This window comes from Pipistrellus kuhlii, unplaced genomic scaffold, assembly GCF_014108245.1.
Source record: "Pipistrellus kuhlii isolate mPipKuh1 unplaced genomic scaffold, mPipKuh1.p scaffold_m20_p_111, whole genome shotgun sequence".
Classification (NCBI taxonomy): Eukaryota; Metazoa; Chordata; class Mammalia; order Chiroptera; family Vespertilionidae; genus Pipistrellus; species Pipistrellus kuhlii.
The window spans coordinates 138,376-153,096 of record NW_023425418.1 but is presented as its reverse complement, the minus strand read 5'-3'; the positions used below and the strand labels follow the sequence as shown (position 1 = coordinate 153,096).

Genomic DNA, 14,721 nt, shown 5'->3' with positions numbered 1-14,721 from the left:
GCAGGACAGGCACAGACAGGGCTGACCTGGAGTACGTCTAGGACAAGCCAGGTGTCAGGTGCCCCAGGAAGTCAGGAATGAAAGCGCCCCTGCAGGTCATGGCAGGCAGCCCCCCGGTTCCGAGGGAAAAGTTCTCAGACTTCACCTCCCCGGAGAGCTGAGCCCACACACACTCAGCCCCATTTTTGGGGGTCCTGCCTGTGGGATGTCCCTCTGTGAGCAGTGATGCTTTGGTCTGAGGCGGAGCCACCAGAAGTCGGGGGGCGGAGCCTCTGTCTGGTCACTTCAGTCAAATCTCACTTCCTCTTAGCTGAACTGGAGTAGTGCCACCTCCTCCCTTCCTCAGGCCTGGCTGAAACTGAAGGGCAAGGCTGTCCCAGAGGAGGGAGGTCCCCATCAGTGTCCACGCTTTCACGGATGACCCTCCTCTGTGGAACCACGCAGTCCTCCCACTACTGCCATCACATCTCAGACATTGCTGGGGGCAAAGACAGAGATGACCTGGGGGCCCAGAGAAGACAGGACAGAGCTGCTCACCAGAGACCTGGAGCTCCAGGGAATCACTGGGGAGTGACCGCAGGAAGGGGGAAGTGGTGTCTGAGCTGTAGCACCTGTATTTGCCCCTGTGGGCTGAGGTCACAGAATTCATGGAGAAATTCGCCTGAAATTGCCCAGCTCGGTGCTCTGATTTCAGACGCAGGAGAGGTTCAGCTGGCCCCTCCTTGGACAGAAGGAACGTGTCCCTCTGGCGCCTTGACTGACACAGCAGGGTCACGTTCACTCCTGAGGCCACCCTGGGGCCTGGCTGCACCAGGAGGGAGGGTCTCTCAGGCAGGCTTCCTAGAGAGAGGAAGGGAGGGAGAGGAAGGGCTGACTACCCACCTTGTTCTGACCTGAGAGTCCCAGGCCTCTATGTAAGGACCTTCTCTGTCTATCTCTGTATCTCTGAGTCCCACCCCATTCACCCCCCCCCCTACATCTCTGTCTCTCTTCCTCCCTGCGGCCATTCATTCTGGCCAGACCACCTGAGACCCCCAGCAGGGCCTGTGCAGAGTCTGGGTCCCTGACTGAGCCCACAGGCTCCTCACCTGCCACTAGGATGTCCACAGGGTCACTGGGGGCTGACCACTCAGAAGACAGGTTGTATCCACCGTAGCATCTGTACCGGCCCCCGTGTGAGCCATTGGTAGTGTCCAGGGAGAAGTGGGCCTGAGAGAGCCCAGCCTGTGGCTGCAGGACAACGCTCTGGGGGAGGTCCCGTCCCCCCTCCTTGTGCAGAGCGAATCTGTCACAGCCGACATCAGAGCGACACTGGAGGGTCAGGCTCTGTCCAGAGGCCACGATGGGGCCCTGCTGGCTCAGGAGGGAGGGCTTCCCAGACTTTCCTGGGGAGGCCAGACATGAATTACAGGGGAACCTCCTCCCATAATCCCCTTCTCCTGGCCTGGCCCCCAGGTCTCACTGTGTCTCTCTGAGTTTTTACACCAGGAGTATCTGTAGCCCGCTCACCCTCTCACATCAGGCTCCCCTCACAACAAAGATGCCAATAATGTGTCTGGTGCCTCAATCCATGGATGCCATAATAATGGGACTCACCTGAGACCAGGAGCTTCAGGACATCACTGGGGTGTGAGCACACCTGGGGGCTGTTCCTGTAGCAACCATAGCATCTGAATATCCACCTGTGGCTAGGTGTCATAGGGCCCACAGGGAACATGGCCTGGGACTGCCCACTGGGCTGTCGCTGTGAGTCCCTGGTCCAGGAGAGCCTGTGACCTCCTTCCTTAGTCAGAAAGAACCTGTCAAACCCCTGCTGTGATCTACACTGGAGGGTCACGTTCTTTCCTGAGGGCACGAATGGGCTGGGCAGGGCTGAGAGGCTGGGTTTGCTGTAGGCTCCTAGGAGACAAGGAGGCAGAGTGTTAAATGAGCTCACATCTCCCTCATGTCCCCCAGGGCTGGGCTGTGAGAGGGAGATACCAAGAGAGCAGACCCTCTTCCTGAGGGCAGAGCCTCAGGCTGAGACCCCTGAGTGTCCTCTCACCTGTCACCACCAGCTCCAGGGGGTCACTGGGCTTTGACCAGCCAGTGGGACTATGATAGTAACAGTAATATCTCCCTGCATCATGCTGTGTCATGTGTGTGACGGAGAACTTGGCCTTGCCCACGGGCTTCTGTGGCTTCTGTGTTTTCCATGGTGCCGGGCTTCCCTCTTTACCCAGAAGGTACTCCTTAGCTCCTGGGGTCCCCTGACACCAGATGGTAGCAGGGTTCCCCCGGGGGATCACAGGGCCTGGCTCAGCCCAGAGGGTGGGCTTGGGTTGACTCCCTAGAAGGAAGACCGTATCAGGGTCACAAGACATTCTCACTCTCAGTCCTCAGCTCTCAGTCCCAGATGCCCCCCATCTGTCAGGCCAGAACTATTCTCCTCCATCCCCAGATGTTGGACCCTTGTCCCCAGTGAGGATTGGGACCTGGGACACCTGGGGAGACTCACCTGCCTGCACTGGGGTCCTGAGGCCCACACTCAGTCCTGCAAGAGAGTTCCTGTGAGAGATTTGCCCTGAACCCTGAGCAGCTCCCTCCTCCCCATTAGCCTCCTGTGTCCTGGGGTCCTGACACACCAGGACTCCCCTACCCCCCACCATCTCACCAATATAGAGCACAGCCACGAGGGTCAGGGTCATGGTGTCTCCTTGCTCTCCTCAGGGGTGTGCAGATGGAGACGATGTTGCCCTCTGTAGAGTCATAGAAGGTGTGGGCTCATGGGGACTGGCTCTTCCTCTCTGGTGGTTGTCACGTCAACAGCCCACAGTCAAGGGCACAGCCTCTCTCTAGCAGCCTGGCTGTCATTTCAATGGTGAAGCAGAAAATAGACCTGTAGTCTCCCTTCTGAAATGCCCCTGGCAGGTGAGGTGACCCGGGGCACGTCCTTCCATGTCAGAGCCTCCCCCACCGCGTCTCCTTTCTCCTCAGCCCATCCATCAGCAGCTCCCTGGGGTCCTCACCATGGACAGTGCCACCCGGGCTCCTGAGACTCTTCAGGAAAACGTGCGTCCCTGTGGCCTGCAGAGCTCAGATCAGCAGGGAAATGCTCATCCTCTCTGTGTGCAACTATAGCTGATTTCCCTGTGACAATGGGCACAGAGGGTAATGTGGGGAAATAAGGGAAGGAAGCATGTCTCTTCTATGGCCCCGGAATGTATCTTTCTCTCTATCACACCCCCTCCATGGACTTCTCCTTTTTCTTGCAATGGCATCCACCCAGTTTCATGGAAATAAGATATGACACATTCCTGCCTCCTCAGTGACTCTCCTTCCTTAAGCAGAGCTGTCCCCTCCTCCTGTCCTTCTCTCTTCAGCTTTTGGGGGTCAATGAAGGGCCTAGGGCTCTGATGTTGGGAACAGAGCTCATACTTAAATATTTCACGATCATTCATGATCTGTGTGACCTTGAGTAGTACTAGCCGATCTCTGCACTTCATGTTCCTGGTGTGAAGCACATAGGCATGAAGCCACATTCTCAGTGTTGTGGGATTGGTGATGTTAGCGATGTGGGAGGGATCAGCCCTTGATAATCTGCATACCTGATTAAGGTATGTGGGATGAAACACAAGATAACCAATGTGTCTCACTTCACAGTCAAATTGAGTATTGGGTGTGTCCACTCAAGAGCCCTCAGCTGTTCCTATTCTATCACTGATATCTCTATTATCTGCACCATCAATGCAGAGGAAGTGAAATGTGAGTTCCTCAAACAGAGAGGTAACCACAACAAATAAAAAGGACCGGAGCAGCAGCCAGTGGTGACGACCACAAGTAGTCATCTGTTTGGAGTTCTCCACTTCCGTGTGGACAGGAGAGGGACCCCAGGATTGTCACCAGCAGGGAGCAGATCTGGAAGGTGATATTTGGGTTGCCCCACTTCTCGTGCCTGAGAATTAGCATTGAGGCATCTCTATGCACTGACCCAGCCCAAGGTCAGCCGTGTGTGTGTGTGTGTGTGTGTGTGTGTGTGTGTGTGTGTGTGTGTAACAGATTCAATCCAGCCTAGTCCAACAGGAGCATCTGTCCAGGTGTGAGTATGAGGCTCACATTTGGAGCCAGGCCTGCTGGGCACATCACAGTAAGAGATGAGTTTAGGGGCACCAACCAGATCTGAAATTGCATGGCTGACATGTATACATAAGGAACTATTTGACATTGAAATTGGGACTCAAAAGAACTGTTGGTCCAGAAAGGAACTCACTGTAGACTGATTCACTTGCCTCTCAGCATAACCATTATGGCTTTTCTCAGTTTAGGTTCTTACAAGGATATTTCTTAGATCACAAAATCTCACACATCTAGAGGAAATGATGAACAACATAGACTGATGAACAAAAACAGACTCAGAAAGAGAAGCACCGAACAGACTTTCAAACCTTAGAGGAAGGGTGGGGGTAAAGGGGAAGAGATCAATCAAAGAACTTGTGTGCATGCATATGGGCCTGACCAGTGGCCATGGACAACGGCGTGGGTGGGGAAGTGAGGGCATATGTAGGGAAGGGCTTGAGATGGGATTGGGGAGATGATGACAATTATGTGATACCATAATCAAAAAAAGGGAAATAAATAAATAAATAAATAAATAAATAAATAAATAAATAAATAAATGAGTTTGAGAGAGTGGATGCAACTCTCCATCCCCTTCAGATTCCAATATCAGTTAAGCCCTGGGAGAAACTCTCTGTGGAGAATCAGGTGTTATAGGAATCTCTTTCTCGACCCGCATGGAAAGAATTCCATTTCAGGGTTCAGGTTCTGGAGAAGGGCCGCACACAAATGAAAAGAGACTTGAGATTTGAAGAAATTCAATTTGGCAATATGGGGGGCCAGGCGGTAGTCCAACTCTAGTGGGAGAACTACCCCTGCTCTGGCCCTGTCATCCCCTTTTATTAAGGCTTTGGGGAAAACATCTTAGGCAACATAAATGGAAATTTACATGTAGCCCTTAGGCAGGAAATAACAGAAAGTTACATGGGACAAACAATGTGGAAGCTGCTTCAGCTAACAATGTCTCAACTAACCAATTAAGGTTGTTGACCAGCCTTCCTAGCTTCCTTTCAACCTCTCTTTTTAGTGAAACTGACTTGTTTTTCAGCAAGGTGTGAGTATCTACAAGGAATAGATGCCAACAAGTACTCTGATTATGAAAAATAACACTAAGAAAGACTGTCTACAGAGTCTTTGAGGCAGGTAATCACATGTGAGACAACAGAACACTAGAAACTCATTTTCATCAAAGATTGTTGAACTGTCAGAAACAACAAAGGTGAAAATTGAATTATTGGAACAAACCCAGGACTTATAGGATAAAGGTATAGACAATTGTGGAAAAGCATTACTTAAATGTCATAGCAGTAAAAGGAATAAAAATAAAAACATGATTTCATTTAACACTCTCAAAATATTTTATTTCACCACCCAGGAGAGGATACAGCTGAAAATACAAAAGCAAAATTTTAAGACAGTATTGAGGAAATCCTATATAATAAAAGGCTAATATGCAAAAAATTGTCCCCTCAGCCTGGTGTTTGACCAAGTGGTGGGCACATGCCAGGCAACTTCTCGTGGCCCCTCCCCCTGTCCAGCCCTACCCCTAATCACCCCTGATCAGCTCAGGGGTGGGGCCTGGCTGCCAACCTCCTGGCTGCTACTCCCCAGCTGGCCCACCTGATCAGCCCCAATAGGGGCAGGATGGCTGTTCACCACCCATGCATGAATCCGTGCACCAGGCCTCTAGGTTTGTAAAATGCAACATGGAGAGACTGGAATTGAACACTTTAGATGCACGGGAATAGAGAGTTCTGGTCTAGATGGTTGTGTAAGTAAGCATAGTAACAGGAATTTTCCACAACCTTATCAAATTACAGCTAACCTACAGAACATCCGTCATTCAGAACTGCCTGAAATCTAGCCTAACAGAAGTTTAAAACTGAGTGTATACAGAAGCCACAAAGACACTGATAGAGACATGGGGAGGAAAATGGGCTGGTCCCATACCCATGTGTGGTGGTTAAAAATGGGGTGGCAGGGGGAGGCTTGGATATGAAGGTACTTCCTCAGTTGTAGATCCCAGATCAACATCAGAACCCCCAGCCCATGGTTACAGTGCTGGGGAGAGAAGTCCCCATGACTTTTTGTTGTAAAAACCTGCGGTGATTGTGGTTGAGTGAGACAGAGGGTTTCTGAAGTCCCATGTGTTCCTCTAAAAGGGCCTGTGAACACATTCACTGGGAATCCCTGCCCAGTAGCTCTTTAGGACCTATGTTTCAGCTTAAAATGTACCAGAAACATACAGGGAGGAGTTAATTATCATCAGGATTGAAGCTGAGGGGCACTTGCCTCCCAGACAGAAGCGCTGGCAGCTGTAAGGGAATGGAAAGAGAAGACCCATGTGTGTGGTTTCAGGAGGAATGAGGTGAGGATGACATTGGCTACAGACCTAGGGGACAGTGGGCGGCTACTCTTAAGAGAAGCAGAGAGAACACGCAGTGTCACGTGCATGGAGATACACAGGAAACGTGTGTCTTCACAGTTCGTGTCAAGTAGAGAAAACAGATGAGAACTGACTTTATTGTACACCAGCTCTCCTTTACAAATAAAAGAGTGGCCAATGAATATAGTAAAAGTTCACTGAAGGCGAGAATTGTGAGTGTAGAATCTTATAAGCACCCAAATTATTATATGAAAGGGCAAAGGTAAAAAGGACCAGAAGGGAGAATTCTAAGGAAACGAGGAGACAGTGATCGGGTCAGAAAGAGCCACAGTTCAAGGACAGAAGGTCAAGACCTCCACCTGCAAGGAGCAGCAGACAGTCCCTCAGCATATGTCTCACATGATCTTCCAGAACTTTCTGGGCACATGAGATTCACTCCCAAGGGTCCTCCTCTCTGGGTGGGGCATTGTTTCCTCTGTGTTCACATTCTGGCTGCATCCTGGGTCTGATTCTGGCTGTTTCGAGACCAAAATAGTAGCACCCCGAGTGCCATCAGGACCAATCCAGCCACGCCCATCCGGATGGAATTCTCCATGGTGTAGTCTTGGGAGTGGGAGGCTGGGCATTGTGGGCAAAGAGGTCACAGAGATCAGTACAGGACAAACTCACCCAGGACCCAGGATATCCTCCAGGGCACCCTCTCCCAGCCTACATCAACTGTCTTTGCTGAACCCCATTAACTGAAGAGTGTCTCCTACTCACCACTCGTGGGGTCTGAGTTATTCTGTGAGGGGCTGATGGTGTCAGCTGCTCCTGAGAATCAGAAAGAAGTGGGACTGTGTGAGCAGTTGATGCCACTCAAGCCCAGGATCCCCATCACTGTCCCCTTTCTCATGATCTAACTGCTACCAGTTCCACGAGGAATCCTTTCTCTGCTAGAGAAGAGTCAAGTCTGCTTTCATGGATTCTTCCTTGAGTCACGTTGGAGCTCAGATTAGCTTTGCCTCAAGAATTCAGGAGTGTGGAGACATACAGTCCCTCATTGCAGGAAACAATGAGTTATTTCAATCTCTCTTCTCATTGTGAGATTCTAAGCCATGGAAGCTACCTCACTGGTTATAAGAACTTATATTTAAACAAAAGCTGAGAACCAAGTATCTATGGGTTGGTCTCAGACATACAGACATGCATTTATATGTAGACCCTGAGCAATTTTTGAGCTAAGAGTGGGTTCAGTTTTATGAATATGACTGGTAAATGCATCTGAAGAAAAAAAAATACACAACACCTTTGAAGCATCTTTTGTAAGGCATTTCCAGTAGAGTTATCTCTTCTAAGTCCTAAATGTTTGAAGCTTAAATTTATATGTGTAAGTAACTATTGCTTAAAAGCTCTCATAACAAAAGCAATAGTAAATAAGGATGTGCAAAATATGTCAGAGGTTATAATGCTAAGCGAAGTAAGCTAGTGACAGAAAGACAGGGTCAGGGACCCTCACCTGAGACCAGGAGCTCCAGGGGCTCACTGGGGTGTGACAGCAGGAAGGGGGAGGAGGTGCGTGAGCTGTAGCACCTGTAGGTGCCCCCGTGGGCTGAGGTCACAGGACTCATGGAGAACTCTGCCTGGTACTTCCGAGCTTGTTGCTCTGATCTCAGACGCAGGGGGGGATCGGCTGCCCTCTCCTTAGACAGAAGGAACGTGTCCCTCTGGCTCTGTGACTGACACAGCAGGGTCACGTTCGCTCCTGAGGCCACCCAGGGGCCTGGCTGCACCGAGAGGGAGGGTCTGTCAGACAGGTGTCCTAGAGAAATAGAGAAAGAGAGAGGGGGGGGGGGCTGCCTGCCCACCTTGTTCTGACCAGAGAGTCACACAAGCCTCTCTCTGAGGACCCTCCTCTCTGTGTCTCTGTTTCTCTGAGTCTCCCCCACTCCCCTCCTGCCCTGCCTTTCTGTCCCCCTTCCACCATGGGGCCTTCACTTTCCTTCTAACCTCACCACCTGAGACCCCCAGCAGGGCGTGTGCAGAGTCTGGGTCCCTGACTGAGCCCACTGGTTCCTCACCTGCCACCAGGATGTTCAGGGGGTCACTGGGGGCCGACCACTCAGAGGAGAGGTTGTATCCACCATAGCATCTGTACCGGCTCCCGTGGGAGCTGCTCACAGTGCCCAGGGGGAAGTGGGCCTGAGAGAGCCCAGCCTGGGGCTGCAGGACAAGGCTCTGTCGCAGGTCCCGTTCCCCCTCCTTGTGCAGAGCGAATCTGTCATAGCCGACATCAGAGCGACACTGGAGGGTGAGGCTCTGTCCATAGGCCACAATGGGGCCCTCCTGTCTCAGGAGGGAGGGCTTCCCAGCCTCACCTGGGGAGACCAAACATGAATTACAGGGGAACCTCCTCCCATGAACCCCTTCTACTGGCCTGGATCCCAGGTCTCACTGTGTCTCAGTGTCTCTGGCCCACTTCATTCCACCTTCTCACATGGGGCTCCCTCACAGCAATGATGCCAACAACCTGGCTGATAGCTCAGTCCATGGATGGAGCAATAACTGGACTCACCTGGGACCAGGAGCTCCAGGGTGTCACTGGGTTGTGAGCACACGTGGGGTTTGTTCCTGAAGCAGCCATAGCATCTGAACGTCTGCCTGTGGATGGGGGTCATGGGGCCCACAGAAAACAGGGCCTGGAACTGCCTACTGGGCTGTCGCTGTGAGCTCAGGGCCCAGGAGAGTCTATTATCTCCTTCCTTATTCAAAAGGAACCTGTGATATCCCTGCCCTGAGCCACACTGGAGGGTCACGTTCCTTCCTGAGGGCACGACAGGGCTGGGCAGGGCTGAGAGGCTGGGTTTGCTGAGGGATCCTAGGAGAGGAGGAGGCAGGGTGTTAAATGGGACTCATACCTCCCTCATGTCCCCCAGGACTGGGCTTTGAGAGGGAGACACCCTGAGAGCAGACCCCCTTCCTGAGGGCAGAGCCTGAGGCTGGGACTCCTGAGTGTCCTCTCACCTGTCACCACCAGCTCCAGGGGGTCACTGCGCTCCGACCAGACAGTGAGGCTGAGATAGTAACAGTGATATATCCCTACGTTATTCTCTGTCATGTATGTGATGGAGAAATTGGCCTTGTTCCCAGGCTCCAGTGGAATCTGTCTGTCCCAAGGCACTGGACTTCCCTCTTTATCCAGACGGTACTCCTCAGCCCCTGGGGTCCCCTGACACCAGAAGGTCAAGGGGTTCCCCCAGGAGACCACAGGGCCTGGCTCAGCCCAGAGGGTGGGTTTGGGAAGGGGCCCTGGAGAAAACAAGAGGCTACGTTACAAAGGTCTTCCCCACCCGCATCCTACAGCTCAACCCAAGACACTCTTTTGTATTTCTTCCATCCTAGCCTCACCTCTCCTGGGCACAGGGCTCTGAGCTGACAGCTCAGCAGACAGGGTCAGGGGCCCTCACCTGAGACCAGGAGCTCCAGGGGCCCACTGGGGTGTGACAGCAGGAAGGGGGAGGAGCTGTCTGAGCTGTAGCACCTGTAGGTGCCCCCGTGGTCTGAGGTCACAGGGCTCATGGGGAACTCTGCCTGGAACTGCTGAGCTCGGTGCTCTGATCTCAGACGCAGGGGGGGATCGGCTGCCCCCGCCTTGGACAGAGGAATGTGTCCCTCTGGCTCCGTGACTGACACAGCAGGGTCACATTCTCTCCTGAGACCACCCTGGGGTCATGCTGCACTGAGAGGGAGAGTCTGTCAGGCAGATGTCCTAGAGAGAGGAAAGAAGGTGAAGGCTGCCTTTGCACCTTGTATCTTAAAATCTATCTCATAACTGTATAATATGCAAATTGTTGAGGACGCCATTATGTAAGGACCAATCAGCCGGCTGTGTTCCTGCCCCCTGTGCCTGCCCAAGATATGAAGCTCACATTCCAATACTAGTAATGGCCTGGGGATTGAGGCTCATGTCCCTGACCCCTGGGCTGTCTCGGGAACTTGAGGATCATGTCCCCGCCCCTTCTCAGCTGTCCTACCTCTTTGGGGCAATCTATTAAGGAGCCTTAGATGGGTGGTTGGGGCCTACCTCTTTGCTGTGATGGGTTGTGGGGCTCCAGCACTGTGATGGAGCACAGGCCAGGCTTGGGGAACCGCCCTCCCTGCCCCCTCCTCGAGTGCACAAATTTTGTGCACTGGCCCACTAATTCATATATATATATATATATATATATATATATATATATATATATATATATATATATATATATTATGGAGAGGAAAGGAGAAGGACAGAGTGATAGAAACATCAATGATGACAAAGAAGATATAATCAGATGCCTCAAGCATACCCCCTACCTGGGCATTGATCCTGCTACCTGGGCATGCAACCTTACCTGGAATTCAATCATGACCTCCTGGTTCATAGGTCGAAGTTCAACCTATGAGCAATGCTGAGTGGGTTGCCTACCTTGATCTGATCTGAGAGTCATCAGGCCTCTCTCTGAGGACCCTCCTCTCTGTCTGTCTCTGCTTTTCTAAGTTGCTTCCTCTCTCCCCAACCCTGTCTCTCTCCCTCCCAGGGGTCCTATACTTTCAGTCTAGCCTCACCACTTGAGAACCCCCCCCCCGCCCCCAGCAGTGCCTGTGCAGAGTCAGGATCCCTGACTTAACCCACTGGCTCCTCACCAGCCACCAGGATGTCCAGGGGGTCACTGTGTCAAACACTCAAAGAAAAGTTTGTTCCTACTCTAGCATATGTACCCTCCCCCTTGTCAGCCTCCCAGAGTGTCAGGGGGAAGTGGGCCTGAGAGAGCCCAGCCTGGGGCTGCAGGACAAGGCTCTGGGAGAGGTCCCGTCCTCCCTCCTTGTGCAGAGCAAATCTGTCATAGCTGACATCAGAGCTACACTGGAGGGTCAGGCTCTGTCCAGAGGCCATGAAGGGGCCCTGCTGGCTCAGGAGGGAGGGCTTCCCAGACTCACCTGGGGAGACCAGATGTAAACTATTGGGGAACCTCCTCCCACTAAACCATCACCTGACCTGTACCCCAGGTCTCACTGTCTTTCTGTGTCTCTGGCCTGAGAGCCCTTATGATCTGCTAACCTCACTCTCTCACATGGGGCTCCACTCAAAGTAATGACCCTAATAACATCCCAGTTTGGTGCCCGAATGGATGGATGGATTCATAATGAGACTTACCTGAGACCTGGAGCTCCTGGGGGTCACTGCTCTCTGACCAGCCATCAAGGCTTTAATAATAACAGGGATATATTCCAGCATCATTCTCTGTCAGGATTGTGACGCTGAATGTGCCCTGGTCCATTGGATCGTGTAGTTTTGCTCTGCATGGGGGCAATGTGCTTCCCCCTTTGTCAAACTGAAGTCCTGGGCCTCCACTGTCCCCTCACACCAGAGGGTCACATGCTCCCCCAGGACCCCACAGAGTCTGGTTTTGCCCAGAGAGTGGGTTTGAGCAGGGTCCCTGGAAGTAAACTGAAGGCTGCATTACCAAGACCTTTCCCACCTTCCTGTCCTAGCTCAGTGCTAGAACCTCCTTTTCTCTCACCTCATCCCAGCACCTCTGTGCTCCCTCCTGAGCCCCAGGGATGAAGGAAGAAAAAGGACATGGAGCCTGGGGAGGACTCACCTGCCTGCACCTGGGTCCTCTGGTCCAGACTCAGCCCTGGAAGAGAGTCCCTGTGAGAGATTTGCACCCGAATGTCTTAGCTGATTCCTTTCCCATCAGGGCCCATCCACTCCAGCTGCCTGAGCCTGATGGTCCCCATGAACAAGGGGTGCCACCCCTCTCTTGCCCCCCCTCCTAATGTCTACAACTGACCGAGGCAGAGAAGAGCAGAGAAGATGGATGCCATGGCATCTGCTCTGAGGGTTCTGCTCTGCAAAATGGAGGAAGCCTGCGCCTGCAGAAGAGAGTCTCACAGGATGTGATGACTTAAAGGATGTTGCAACCCTTTGGGGTTACCACACCCCACAGCCAGGGGAGGGCCCCGCCCTGAGCGTGGCTCTGCATCTTCCCAGAATGAGGGCTCACGAGGAGTCCAAGATTCAGGAGGCTGGTCTGCAGTGCCTGAGGTCTCACCAGTTCCTCAGGTCTCATGTGTCTGCGTGTCTGACTCCTGCTCAGAGAGGGCGAGCCCCATGTTCTTGTCCTGACTCGGCCCCTGAGAGTCTGGCTCTCAACAGCCCAATGGGACACCCGGCCACAGCTCTTGAGGGAGCTCATTTATGAAAGACTTGGCTGAGCCAAAACCGGTGGTAGAGCGTCGATCTGTGGACTGAAAGGTCTCGGGTTCGATTCTGGTCAAGGGCATGTACCTTGGTTGCAGGCACATCCTAGAGGCAGCTGGTCGATGTTACTCTCTCATCAATGTTTCTAGCTCTCTATCTCTCTCCCTTCCTCTCTGTAAAAAATCAATAAAATATATTAAAAAAAAAAAAAAAAAGACTCGGCTGAGCAGTTTCCCAGTGGCCTCAGCATTTCCATGACTTTCCCTGGTTCGAGTCCTGGTAGGTTCCCATCCCTGCCAAGCCTTCGTGTTTCCTGCCTTTTTAATGTTCATTATTCAGTGTAGGAATTGGTACCACCTTGTGGTTTGATGCATATTTATTTCTCCATTGACTTATAAAGCTCAGCACCGTTTATTTTAAAAATAATTTTTGGTTACTCCTCACCTGAGGATATTATTTCCAATGATTTTTAGACAGGATGGAAGGGAGAGAGGAAAGGAGAGCGAGAGCGAGAGCGAGAGCGAGAGCGAGAGCGAGAGCGAGAGCGAGAGAGAGAGAGAGAGAGAGAGAGAGAGAGAGAAACATTGATCTGAGAGAGACACATGAATAGGTTGCATCCCACATGAGGGCTGGGGATCAAACCTGCATCCAAGGTACATGCCCTTGACCCAGAAGCAAACCTGTGACCCTTCGGTAGTCAGGCTGATGCTCTAACCACTTAGGACACCAGCCAAGGCCAGCTCTCACCTTTACATAATGTCACTGCACATAAGCATGTCAGTATCTGTTGCTTGTTAACGTTTTTTGCTTGCTTTTCCATTGCTCTCTGCTGCTATATAACAACTTGTACATGTGTCCTAATGACCTGGATGCCAGTCCTTGGTCTCAATTAGGCACAGCAAATATCGTCTTCACTGTCTCGCTGTGTCTATAGGAACAGAAGCTCTTCATGTTAATGGATTCCACTGTGTCCATGTCCCCCATAAGTTTGTGTTCTTTGTCCACATTGAGAAAAAAATGTCACCCATAAGCTAGTAAGATAGTTCTCCCTTTCCTTTTTCCCAAAACGTTTGTTTTCCGCCTTGTGATCTGTCGCCCATTTGGCATTGCAGATTGCAAATGCTGTGAGGCAGGTCAAAGCTTCTCTGTGTCCCACAGACTCAGTGTGGCCCAGCACCACGTGATGGAAAGACCACATCACCTTCTGTTTGTACAAGAGTTCTGGCCTTCCCTCTTTATACAGACTATACTCCTCAGCCCTTGGGGAACCCCGACAACAGATAGTCACAGGGTTACCCTGGGGATCATGGGGCCTGCCTCAGCCCAGACAGTAGGTTTGGGAGGGCCCCTGAAAGGAAACCAAAGGCTGGGTTAGAAGGTATTACCCACCCTCTCATTTCTTAGGCACCCCACATCCATTAACCCAGAACCACGGCTCTCCATCTCCCAATGCACAGGCTGTAGTCCCTTGTCCCCAGTGAGAGGGAACCTGGGACACATGGGGCCCATCTCACCTGCTGTCACTTGGTTCTGGAGCTCCACACTCAGCCCTGGAAGAGAGTCCCTGTGAGAGATTTGCCCTTCAATCCTGAACAGCAAACCCCTCTGCAAAAGCCTCCTGAGTCTTGGGGATCCTAATAGATAAGGACTCGCCTCTCCCATGAAATCTCACCGATGAAAAGCACAGCGATGAGGGCGGTGGTCATGGTATCTCCTCGCTCAGATGTGGAGTGGGTAGACAGAGATGATGGTCCCATCTGGGCAGGCACATGGGGTGTGGGCACTGGGAGGCTGGCCCTTCTTCTCTCGTGGTGGCCATGTCACCAAGCCCCCAGGAAGGGGAACAACATCTCCCTGGTAGGCTGGCTGTTGTTTCTATGACAAAGCAGGAAATAGACCAGGTCCTTCCAGAGACGACCCTTGCAGGTGAGGTGACCCAGAGCACGACCTCCCTGACAGGGTCTCCTTCATCTTCAGCATGTCTATCAGCACCTCCCTCTGGACAGTGCCACCGTGC

At 52.0% G+C, this 14,721-nt stretch overlaps 1 protein-coding gene across 3 annotated transcripts in view; it reads right to left on the bottom strand.

The window, feature by feature from the left end:
- The window catches only part of LOC118715905 (leukocyte immunoglobulin-like receptor subfamily A member 6), a 41,485-nt gene that overhangs the window by 15,673 nt on the left and 11,091 nt on the right, over window positions 1-14,721 (bottom strand). The window contains exon 4 of one of the 3 annotated variants that reach the window (XM_045579684.1): window positions 9,036-9,338. The exons of 1 other annotated variant lie outside the window; for it this stretch is intronic. In XM_045579684.1, coding sequence (XP_045435640.1) covers window positions 9,036-9,338 — 303 coding nt within the window. Of the gene's footprint in view, window positions 1-9,035; window positions 9,339-11,147; window positions 11,438-14,721 lie in introns of those variants that run through there. One more of the 3 variants, XM_045579685.1, reaches the window with a different exon arrangement.